We start from the raw sequence: 12,669 nt of genomic DNA, 5'->3' as shown, positions 1-12,669 counted from the left end.
TTATTTTGGATACAAATACAAAACTTCCAGAATGAGGTCATTTTCCTGGAGATGTGAAGATGGAAAAAGTTCTGACCAGACCTGTGACTTAGGGTATGTCTCCAGCGTGGCTGCCGTAACATAGCCTGGATTTACCTGAGCGAGCTGTGAACCTAGAACAGCCAGCTGGGCTCCTGGCAGCGATCTAGCTGACAGTGCAGAGCCCAGCGTCCTCCACACGCTTTCCTTTGCAAAGCTAAAGATACAGCCTGAACTCAGTCTTTTGGTTTTGGGAGCTGCTCCCACCGCAAATCTGAGCTGTCTCTGCAGGACTCTTTCTCGTGATAAAGCGCAGACCCTGCTCAGGCAGGAAAGATGAGATATTCCTATTTCATCCTGCTCTATCCACACATGGTGTCCAAATAGGAAGCCAGAAAGAACAGGGACCTTAGGGACTTGTCCCCTCAAGGGTGGTTTATCCATTTCCAGTCAGCATTTCCCAGGCTTCTGTGCTCATGGCTCTGTCAGCAACTGCCATCCAAACCGACACAGCAAGAGTGTTCTTGTCCAACATCTGCACAACAGCTGCACACCCTCCCCCCAGTTACCAGGTGAGGACTTCATGCTGTTTTCACTCTCCAGTTACAGTGTCTCCTGCCAAACACAAGGTGCAGACTTGTCTCAGCTGAGGAAAGTGGCTCCTGTCCAGGTGGCATAAGGCTCCAAAGGACCCCTAGGGCTGTCCTGCCTAGGGGCATGTTGCTCCTCTCGGAATAGATCAGCTGGGTAACGAGGAGACCCGGTACAGTGGACAGAGACTCATCTCTAATATACCATCCCAACACACCGGCAAGTTATCCTGACCCAAGTGTGCTGACTGCTCTCCCTCTCTCAGACAGCATCACATTGCCTTATCCTTTTGCCAGGACAAATCCAGAGGTATGATGCTTTTACAGTGTCTCATGGCACCAACTTCTGCCCCCCCCTTACACTGAAATCAATTCTGAAGGGCTCCACTGATCTGTTAGGAAACTGAACCTGGGTGGCTGTGCTCACTGAACCGCAGGAGCTCAGTGTCTCTGAGGAGAGCACTCCCTTTGCACCGAACTGAACTGCTTCTCATCTTGTTCATCAAAGAATAACCTACGATAGACCAAGCTGCACAGAACTCTAAAGAATAACGTATTTATGATAAATTCCTGGGTTTGTCTTTCCTCTGCTTCCCTGGCACAGCCTATTCCTGCTCTCCTCCTGGACCTTCAAAGCCAAGCCCTGTTTAGCTGGTTCACAGGTGAGTTAGTTTGCTAAGGAAACAATGAGATTAGTTAGGAGAACACCCAACAAGAACACAGCACAAGCACCAGTGCACAAGAGACATAGCACACAACCAACAGAAGATTAAAGGCAGCCATACTCGGTCTTTGCAGGTGCAGCAGGTACAGAGCTGTCTGCAGTGGAAGAAGCAAGCTCGCGAGCTTGCCCGCTAGTCACACTGGCAGGAGTGGTAGTGCCAAGAGCTGCAAAAACATCCTTTGCAAGATCAATGTCTGGTGTCTTGAAGGTCCCTTCGTCCATTTTAAAGTCCTCATTCTGGGAGGGGTTTGTGGTGCTGCCTGAAGCAGCCTCACTCTTCACATTGCTTGGGTTCTTGGTTGTCTCTGTTGGGCTCTTCACTGTGCTGGGCTGCACAGGCTCCTTTTCAGGGCTCTTGGTGCTTGAGACCTCCTGCTTGGGCTCTGACGGAGCTGGAGGACTAGTGAGGTTTGCAGGGCTTGGGGCAGCCGGCTTGTTACCAGCTGCCACTTTGGAGGTCTCGGCCACGTTAGCAACAGCGCTGGGGCTGAGCACTGCACCTTGGTTGGACAGGACACTTGAAGACAAATTATTAGTAGCTGGAGCAGAGCTTGGGGTATCGCTGAGATCAACAAGGGGGGCCACTTTGGGGGTGGAGGAGGGTGGTGGTGAAGAGACTGAGGTGGCTGCCCCTTTGGCTGGAGTAGCCTGGCCAGGTGACATGGCGTTTGAGTCAGGAATGGCCGTGGCTGGCAGGGCAATACTGGAGGTCAGCGTGGTGGTCTCGCTGGTGGGGCTGTTCTGAGCAGTGGCAAAGGTTTCAGTGATAGTGTCAGAGTTAGTGGTGCCCGTAGTTACAGAAGGCAGCATGTCCTCAACAGTGGCTGCGGTATCGGCAGGGTGCCTGTGAAGAGGACAGGAGTAGAAGAGAAATAGAGACAATGAAGCCCGTAAATGACAGCAGCGGAAAGGGGAGCAGAGTGTGACTCGGGAGGCAGGTAGGTGGTGCAGGAGCAGCATGGCACATCCATACAACACACACAGAACATGGAGAGGTACTCAGAGGAGCAGAAACCTTTCAGAGATCAAACATGCAAAGGGTAGCAAGGGCTGGCTGGGATGACTGAAGAATAACGAGGAAGAGAAAAAGAGCAAAGAGAACATGACCTTCAGGAATGGCTTGTTCACACGCAGCTTTTGGTTCAAGTCTTAGCCAAACGCCACCCCGCCAACTTACAGAGACTTTTCTCTTTTAGCCTAACTTTCCTCTCAGCCTCTTCCACCCAACCCCACAAGGAAGCTTTGTACCAGTTCCCTGAGCTGGCAGCCCTGTGCCCTCCGTCACCACGCCACAAGGTCCCAGGGTAGGACCCCTGAATCCAGTCCCTCATCTTGGCCCTGTCCTTTTGCCTGCAAGCCTAAGACCTTCATCAAACTGCACAGAATGTAATTATTTTTCTCACACGTACATGTAATGCATATATATATATATACACATACATACATGCAGCTTTGAGGTGATGTTTTCTGCCCTTTTGACCAGATTCCAGCCTGTTGTGTTAGCTGGAGTAAGGTTTGCTTTAGGACAATGCCTGACAGTGTAACTACGCTTTAGCAGCCATGATGTAGCACTGCTTGCCTTAACAAGTACACGGATGCAAGGCTGGAGACACAAACGGTTTATTCCATGAGAAGCCAGTGTGCCTGAGGACACCACCTCAGGCTCATGGGCACAGAGAAAGCCTTCGTAGAGGCAACTGAGGTAAAACTCTGGCAAGACTAGACAAGAAAACCAGGACAATATAAATCCCAGCTATTCCTCACTGTTGTGCATCTGCATTTCCAGTGCTGCTTGTGGGCGTAGCCTCCTTTCTCCCCCCACCTCACAGGTTTCCAGCAGAGCCATTTTACCAGTGGGCCCAACGGCTAACCTAATCAATGGAGGCGAGCAGCATGCGGGTAGGAGAGCCCGACCACCTCACCACCGGGATGACTCTGCTGAAGGACAAGAACCCAACTTGTGCCATCAATCCCAAGCCTGACCCAAATATTAACCAGCATTTCAGCAGCTTCCTGAAGTGAATTTCTTCCATTATTACTCCAGAAGCTATGGAGAAGTACTCAGAGGACGCTAGAACTCCAACAGTCTAGGAAAAAGCTTAATGCAGACAGTGGGCAATACTTAAACCTGCCAATCCCACCTGTTTCTCCAGTATCAACAAAGCTGGTAGGTAGCTCTCAGCCCTTTCACAGAATAACCCAGACTTGCCCTGTCTCTGCCATATCCAGAGTGTAGCTACTCTGCTGCTACGCGCAGAGAGGACTGCTTTCACCATGGGGCATCCGAGCGCTCCTCCAGCATTGCTAGGGCAGAGCTCAAGCAGCAGCCGGTGCTCGCTGGTGGCTGCTTTTGCGCTGGATCCTTTGCAGTGAACCTGGACAGGTGCCTGATCTACACGCTGGACAGGACTGGCAAGGACAGGCCTTTCAAGAAACATCGCTTTACTCCCCGTTCCCTTCCAGGGCTGGAAACAGGAGTCATTGAATCTTGAGGAAAAGAGGAGGCATTTCCCCCCTGGGAAGTCGCAAATGGAACACGGAGATGTTACCTTTCTTCCTCTCTTCCTGCCCTAAGTCATGGGCGTGAGAGATCAGGGATTAACACAACTGAGGGCAACGTTCTGACCCTGTGCTAAGATTGACTAATGCCAACATACTCTGGCTCTGTCAGTGGGGTGGTCTCATTGGGCTCTGTGTGTTTTCCCCCATCGTGGTTGGGGGTCCGCTCCTCTTCAGTCCGCACCTCCACAATAGGCTCCTTGGACTCGTCCTTCCTGTAACAAAGGAATCACATGCAGATTGGTTCCCCTTCACACCCGGCAGCCGCCTGCAAGGACGTGCTGCAAACGTCAACAGTGAACGACAGAAACAGACGGGCCTAAGCAGTGTATTACTTTTTTTTTTGTCACTTCCCCTTCCAGTTATTACCAGACCACCATGATGTTGAGCACTTGGGGCAGTCATTTGAAGGCTACTAACAGGAACAGGACAAAAACAGAAGAAGAAAGAGCTGGAGAAACCCCTTCCTGGAAATACAAAGCAGAACCAGCATGGCCCAGGATCCTTCAGTGCCCTCCCATCAGATGAGGAACCCAGAACTCCCTAAAACAGTTTCTTTTCCGCAGTTGCTGAGAGGACACACTGCTCAGCAGAAGGAGCAATATAAGCAATGACAATACTCACGAGAAGGCGGCTTTGCCTTCCTCCATGTCTTTGCCTTTGGCTCCTGGGCCGGATTTGCCGCATAAGTTGACAGCAATGCACATCAGCAAGCCACACTTGTTCAGGAAGTAGCAGGTGACGTCCACAGCCACCAGGAGCAGCACGAAGATAACGATGAGAATGCCTACGATGGCAGCAGTCCCCAGGCCTGATGTAGGGCTAGTGCTGGCTTTAGAGACCAAAAAGAGAAGAAAAGAAAGCATTGTAGTTAAAAAGTGAGTCAGGGCTAGTTATGGCTCAACTTTGGCTACGCTTAGGTCACATGGGAAACTTCCAGAATGTACACCCTCTCTCTAGCAGCCTTGTGTTATAACCAGTACTTTATCCTCAAGACGTGCAGGACCATCTACCTGAAAAGACAGATTCACTTGCACGGGCTTTTCCCCTCCCTGTTGGGCTAAGGCCTGGAAAGCAGGCCACAGAGACCTCTCCTACCATAACATACGCCTAGCTGGAAGGCGGAAGGGCTCCTCTTTCCTTCCACCACTTCCTCAAGATGAAGGCTGCCTCTAGGGTCCAGAGTGACCTCGGCACTGCCAGCCTGGCACCAAGGACAAGTGTAAGCGAAGCCTGGACTCTGAGGCTTGACTCGCCCTGGTGGGACACAGAATTCCCGGTGATACCTGCGGGGCCTCAGCAGTGATTAGCCCTTTATTTGGTGAAAACAACAGGAGGAATGAAGCCCCTTCCTGTCGCTCAGTGAGACCCAGCTATCTGGAGCTGAGAGCGGTAAAGCCTTTCACCTCATCCAGGGACAGCTGGGCTCGCTGGGGAATGCTCTGCGAGCGCCTGGGCTCAGGTACAGCCAACAACCCAAGTAGCCTTCTGAGGAGGCAGGTGGTAGAGATAAGCAGACTGTCACACTGTTGACATCGTTTTGGTCACAGCAGCTGCCCTTGCCACCACGCCCCATCGCCACCACGTTTCCCCAGCTATAGAACAGAAAAAAATACCTTGCCTTTTCCAGTAGACAAGAGGACAGCAGGTGAGAGGTGGTGATGGAGACCTAGAAAATGCACGGGGTTGCCCATACGGCACTAACTTCAGGGGAAGTGCCTTTAACTTTCTACCTGCTTGTAAAATGCTGAGCACTTGCTTAGAAACGGGGAGTGGACAAACACATCAGTTAGGCCTGTCAGAGCCTTTGATCATCACAAAACCAGCCGGCACAGCTTTGAAGGTTGCCAGCAGCAGCTTCCCAGCCTCTTATTATCATACCCTGCACACAAACTACTTTTTGTTCCCCTTGTTGTGTTCAGAGTAATTCTTCCCAAGCTGCTGATCTGCAGCCAGAGCATTCAGCTGATGGTTCATACAGTTCAGCTCCTATTTAGAAGTACCAAACTACTCAAAACCTGCTCGCTAGTCTCAGCTGCCACACAATCCGCCTCTCGCTACGGGACTGGGCACGCAAAGGCCTGTGTGTGCACCTGACAGAGGTGTGTAGTGATGTTCACTGAGCCAGCTGAACAACAGCAGCATATCTGTCATTGTCTGTAAGAGTATTTTTGTTTTTTCTTTCAATTAAGATGCAATTCCCTTCATTTCTGCTGCATTCTGTTAGTGCTGGATGTCACAACCCCCGAACGCTTTGAGTATTTTCGTTGCAGAAAAGCCCAGCAAAGCACCTTTTTCCCCCAGCCCGACCTATACTGACTTTGACAGGTGAAGAGATCATTTCCAGGGCTTGCAGCCAGAGCGCCATACCCTCTGCCACACATTTTATTACTTGAAAACAGGAGACGGAACATCTTTAGCATCTTTTGGAGTGTTGTTTCATTTTGTGACCCTGATGTGTATTAAGGAATCCAGACTCCAACAGGAAAGTTTCTTTCTGAATTTGACTGTATGTAGAAGTCACTCTGAGGCACCCGACTGACACCTGTATCACAAGTCCATTAAATGCTCAGCAGAACATTTGTGCCAGCACCCTGGAGCAAGCTACATAATTAAACGAATTAATCACCCTCGGATGCATGCAGGGAGTGAGGAGGCCACGTATTTTCCCTCTTCTAATGCATTCAGGATTCTGGCATGAATTATTCAGTAATTAACATGTTCCTGTTCACAGCAGCTCCTGGAGAAAAAGCTAAAGATGCGTCAAACTTTTTTTTCTCATCTACATCACCTTTCTGGAAACGAGCTCCTCGGCAGGCTGCTAAAGGTGCATTACGGAAGGCATTACAGGGAGGATGACAGGTTCCTTGTCGTGCCTTCACAATATACCTCATCTCAGTCATCAGAGCTGGAGTGAGACGAAGTATTTGGTCCTAGGACAGATGGAATTTTCCCATGTGCCAGACAACATCTTCTGGAAAATTCCATTCAAATGAGAGTCCTACTCTTTGCTTCCTCTCCCCACCAGCTTTTACAAGACCCGTCAGTATCAACTACAAGCCCCTTAAGGTCAGGAATTACCTGTGGCACAAACCACATCTACAACCTTACACACTGCCCACTCCTGGGCTGTGAACCGCTGCGTGTGACCCACGTGAACTGCAGGAAGAACAACTGCAACAAACTGCAGCCCCTCAGGACAAGGACAGCTGCTGCCCTGTGGCACGGCCAAAACTTCCGTGTCCTCAGCAGGCAGCACAGAGCCGCCGTCTGCGAGTGCCTTAAGTGTTTACACACGGTATCGGACTTGGGCAAGCTGCTTTACATGAATAGTAAGGAAAGAACTAATTCCTTCCCTGTGCAGGAATCAGTTCGCTGTGCCATTGGAGAGCAAAAGGTTCAGGCATTCCCACGGGATCCTGGGCCAGCCTGTTACCATTTCACTTCTGGCAATCCCAAGGCACGTGTATAAGCAGGGATACAAGGAGCTGGAAATGAAAGAATCCCTCTGTCTTTGGCATCGGTATGACTAATGTGGGAAAGCTATTCAGAAAATACGCTGAGGAAGGAGACGATTCAGGGAAATATCACAATCATGGCTGAAGAATTAAAAAAAACCCCAAACTTGGAAACTCAGTCAATGTAACTTCAAATAAGACGTGCAGGGATGAATTAGGTGATTGTAGCCCTATATGAAGCAGAATAGTATGTATAATAAAGGCACTTTATTTGAGCAAAGATACAACACGATTCAAAAGCTGGAAGCAGAAGGTGGATGAGCACAGGAATAAAGTATGAAATTTTAACAGAAATCCCCAAGTCAGAGCAGAGTGTTGTATCTTTCTCCATCAAACTTGGTTGAATAGAAAACCGCGTTACTTTCTAAACATGGATTTTAGGCAGATTATTTAGCACTACTGCAGAAAAGCCTGTCTGAATACTCACCTCTTTCTACTTAGGATTAGTACCAGAAAGCAAAAATGGAAGAAAAATATGGTTCCTGTTCCAAGCAACATTTGCCATTCCACTGACAATGAAGTGGCGGATTCTCACGTGTTTGTGTGTGCGTGTGTCTACATTTCTGTGACTAGTGCTTGGGAAGCAGAGTATTAGTTCTCTGATAGCCCTTGGCAAGCACTAGGATCCAGTGGGACAACAGACACTCTGCAAAAAAACCCCCAGCAATTACCAGGCCCTCCCAAACCAACTGATCTTGCTAGTGGCAACATGTACGATGGAGAAGGTGCCAGGCTTCTGCTCAAAGGCCCAGTGAGGGCTCTATGACTCCATCTACAGCAGGCTGTCTTAAATTTTGCTTCCATTAGCTTCTTGTGAGGCCCTGAAAACACAAACTTAACATGAACAGAAGTCTAAATGCTCACAGACAGAAAGCAGACAGCTCTTGCAGGTATCCCAGGTTTTATGAAACTTGTCCAAACCCCAGGCATGTTATCAGATAACCTGCAAGGCTATTTTCACATGAAAGGTTAGAAAAGATCAGATATAGTAGAGAGAAAAGATGGTTTTATGACTAGAACAACAGGTTAAGATGTTCCAACCTACCACTGATTTTCTCTGTGACCCTAAGCACCCCTGAAACAGCAAAGCTTCAGCCACTGCGACTGCCAGAGATCCGCTGGAGCCAATATAACCAACAGCTCGTAGCAAAGATGTGCCCCACTACCCTTCCGCTGTGCCTCAGGGTCCCATCTTTTCTGTTTAGGAAGCAGGGGCATAAACTATTGAGAAAACTACACTAGGAGGGCTCCTATATACCTACAAAATAATTCTGAGTTTCCTCACAAGTCCGTTTGGTTTAATTAGCGTGAAGATACAGTTCTAACCCCGACTGCTGTGGTCTTGCAGCCACAGAAAGTGACCCGCAGCTGATGCACAGCACGGCACAGAGCACCCAAGTTACACTGGGATTCTGTGCTGTCCATGACACCAAGCACTACTGTCCCCACAGAGCCAACTTCTGCTATGACAAATACAAAAGAACTCTTTTCTCTCTAGACACCCAAAGGAGAGCTACTGAACAGGTACAAGCCACCTCTCCTTTCTCCCTCCCTTCCAAAACATCATCCTTCCCGCTCGGCCCCTCTACCCCAGGGAACACGAGCAGCTATGCCAGGAAAGGCTGCCAGGAAGAAGAGTACGGAGTTGGGGAGAATAAGAGCAAATCTGCAGAGGAATGCCCTTGGTTTTGTGCTGTTCTCAGATCTTATGTTTCTGGCCGTGAAACTGTAATGGCCTGCAATGTTTTCTTTTTTCTAGGCTACTAAGAAAGCCCTGCAATTTTCAGTAACTTCCAAATCTCTTCCACTAGTTCTGGCTTTATAAATTCTAATTCATAACATGAATTGATATTCCAAATCTTTCAGAGACGAGCAATAAGGAAGAATAATATAAGAATTGTTAAAGACCCCATGAACTTTGAGACTGTTGGTGCTGCATTTCTCTTTTCTGTATGTATTTTGTAAAGGCATTCTGCTGTTGCTATAAAATGCAGGAAGCATGTAGTATATTACTCAGTTTCACAGACTGGCACATTTGATTGAATTGAATTGATCTACAAACACTTCAAGAACTATTCACTCCATCCTAAAGCTAAATTCATGTTGTATTTAATCAAACTAATATTTAGACACTTAATATCCATAACAAGTTTGCTGGTGCCTAAACCAGTTCAGTGCACAAAAGAAGGGTGTAAATGAACCGTCAGGATGCTGAGCACCAGCTGCTACCACCGTGCCTGTGAGAGTACACAAGTGTCACCCAGTGAGTGCTCCCGTGCAAAGAGGTGGTGGACATCTCTGACCTGATCCAGAGCACATCCAACCTGATGAGACGCTTGCTGCCGAGTCCCTTTTGCTAGTCTCAGGACTGAGAGGAATAATACTTCCACAAATTAAATAAGGAAACAAAAAATGTTCAAACATTTGAGGTCTTAATTCTAAAGAAGTGAAGAATTTATTCACTACAGATTATTTTTTCAATGGAAAATGAGCTTCCTGCAAGACTGACCTTTGTAATCACCCTTACATTACAGTGTAAAATGAAATGACCCATCAGTTTTACTTCCTGCAACTCCGTACAGATATCTGCCCTGCCAAAGGGAGCAGAACTACTCAGATGCATCTTCCTGGGGTGGGTGTCTCAGAGCATGCAGAGAATGTTCAGGCACAGGCAGACAAAGAGACAAAAAAGGGATGGAGAGAAGCAGATATTATTCCAGGCATCTTAAAGGTCCTACAGTATTTGGCAGAAGAGAGGAGAACAAACAAAACAAAAATTCATGTCATGCATCAGAAGGAAAAAACCCCAAACAACCTAGGAGAAAAGCTATTTGTTCTCAGTGGATGCTACAGCTGTACTTTGTAAAGACTCACACGTATCCTTTAAACAAGGGGTGCCACGTTTTACAGACCTCGTTCTCTCAGACACTCCGCACAATTTGTAGCGGGGAAAAGCAGCATGCAAGCAACCCTCTATTCCAAGTGCAACAGCTTCTGTTCCCACACAGATTTAGGCTTGCTTTCAACTTAGCTGCTAGGTAGCAGAAATACACAGCAGCCTGTGGAGCATTTCTTCCAAGACAAGAGGGCGATGGATGTTTCCCAAACCCACTATTGATCTCCTTTCAGATTGCCACCAACACCGCGTGGCTTCAAGCTGTTACCTTCCTGTGACTGACTCCCTTTCCAACGATGAAAAGGGGAATATGAGCATGCAAAAAAGTAAAAAACTATAAGCAAAGAGTCACACAAAGATCCTCATTTCAGGCGTAAACCAGACTGTAAATCTGAACAGCTGATCTGCAATCTGACCACTGCCACTGCTGCCCCTCTTGTACGCTACTGCCTGCATGCACACACTGGCTGCTTGTGCCACTCCACCAGCTTGCAGAGTCAGGAGAGCTTCAAAAACTTTTTATCTAGCAGAAACTAGGAGGTGTGAACAATTGCACCTGATCCTGGTGGAGCAGAACATTATCAAGCAAGGCCCTCCTGGAAAATGAAGGCAGCCATAGTAATGCTTTGACAAACATCTTTGAAAATACGTAAAGACAACAAACTCGGAACAGGGCTGCTGGAATCCCACGGGACATGTGAGATCCTGCAGGGCCCTGCGGTTCATCACACACACGGGAAGATCTTTTCTAAGGGTCAGTGTTCCAGCCCTCCAGTAGGTGTGACTCGTTCACACGGAGCGTGTGCTTGCAAGGTTGCGTGTATGTGCTGAAAATCTGAGCGTCTGAACTACTCCTGGTTCCAGATCTGAACCTAGGTCCCACCTCTGAGCATAGAAAAAAAAGAGCTGGCTTTTCTGCAAACTTTTTAAAATTGTATTTTATTTACATCAAGAATAAGGCCTGGGACCTTGTCCAGCATTGACTGTCAGACCTCAAGGACCTGACATTTATCTAGTATCTGACATGTTACGAATCCACATCAACTGGTGGTAAAAATATCAGTTATGCTCCCTATGTTTACAAACACACGGACAGAAGCTCTTTTTGCATATATTCCATGTTGACTGGATTCCTGTTTGCCATTATGGGATTCACTTCAATTAACTAGCCTTGTAAATGACCTCCCATCTACGTGCCTGGGCTTCTCCTAGCCCCACGCTCAGGCAAAGCATGGTGCATCTCCACCGCCTGAAGGCACCTCTCCTTGAACAGGAAGAGCAGCCTCCAGAGGTGCTGCCCTCTCTCCACGCAACGCTATATGAAGTTACAGTTTAGACAAGGTAATTTTAATAACCTGTGAGCTGGGTGAGATATCACAGCATGGTCAGCGTTGGAAGGGACCTCTGACGATCATCTGGTCCAAGCCCCTGCCGGAGCAGGTTCTCCTAGAGGAGGCCACGCAGAATCAGACCCAGACAGGTTTTGAATGCCTCCATAGGAGGAGGCTCCACAGCCCCTCCGGGCAGCCTGTGCTGCACCCTGTCACCCACAAAGTAAAGAAGTTTTTACTCCTATCCAGATGGAACTTGTGTGGCAGTTTGTGCCCGTTGCCCTGGTCCTGTGGTGGGGCAGCACTGGAAAGAGCCTGGCCCTGTTCCCTGGACACTGGCCCTTCAGACATCTGTAGAGATGGGTACGGTCCCCTCTCAGTCTCCTCTTCTCCAGGCTGAACAGGCCCGGCTCTCTCAGCCTTTTCTCCCAGGGGAGATGCTCAGCCTCTGCTAGTGACCTCCGTCTGTGCCCAAGGGGAAACCCACGGTGCGAGCTGATATCAGCTAACAGAGGAACTTATTAAGTTTAGCTATAGGGGAAGGTCACACGGCTTTTTAGAATTATGATTACTCTTGCTGTATTTCCAGAACACCAAGGTGTAAACTCAAAAGATCCAACAAATTTCCTATACTGTAAAACACTGGAGGTGAGGGGTTTTTTTACAAATAAATCCACATGCTTTTGCGTGCAACACCTGCACAAAGTTTTCATTTATAATTTAGATAGAAAAGCTGTTCACAAATCATAACGAACAAGGTCCGAATAAACACAGCAGAGACTTATATGCACAGCATAAACCGCACAGTTAGACGAGACTGACGGCAGGGTTTTTTCTTTGTCCCTATTAGAATTTTGTTAGAAAGATTAATCCCATTCCAGGCAACTCATAGTATTTGAGACATTATGTACAGACAGCTCAACAACTGTGTCAACAGTTTCATCCTTGGCAACCTCAGGCCCACTCACGGAGAAAGGAGAGACCCAGAGGGTGACATCCCCCCGGTTTCGAGAAGAGCATCAGAGCCAAATGG

The 12,669-nt window shown here is 48.2% G+C and overlaps 1 protein-coding gene across 5 annotated transcripts in view; it reads right to left on the bottom strand.

Annotated features, from left to right (window-relative positions):
- The window catches only part of NCAM1 (neural cell adhesion molecule 1), a 150,130-nt gene that overhangs the window by 3,611 nt on the left and 133,850 nt on the right, over positions 1-12,669 (bottom strand). For 3 of the 5 annotated variants that reach the window (XM_055728558.1, XM_055728561.1, XM_055728563.1), the window contains 2 exons: positions 4,516-4,723; positions 3,990-4,106 (listed from right to left, as the gene is read on the bottom strand). In XM_055728558.1, coding sequence (XP_055584533.1) covers positions 3,990-4,106; positions 4,516-4,723 — 325 coding nt within the window. Of the gene's footprint in view, positions 1-1,393; positions 2,177-3,989; positions 4,107-4,515; positions 4,724-12,669 lie in introns of all 5 variants that reach the window. The other 2 variants (XM_055728556.1, XM_055728557.1) reach the window with 1 other exon arrangement.

Source organism: Falco cherrug, chromosome 17 (genome assembly GCF_023634085.1).
Source record: "Falco cherrug isolate bFalChe1 chromosome 17, bFalChe1.pri, whole genome shotgun sequence".
Taxonomy (NCBI): Eukaryota; Metazoa; Chordata; class Aves; order Falconiformes; family Falconidae; genus Falco; species Falco cherrug.
Note: the sequence above shows the minus strand (reverse complement) of the source record. Positions and strands in the feature narration are given on the sequence as shown.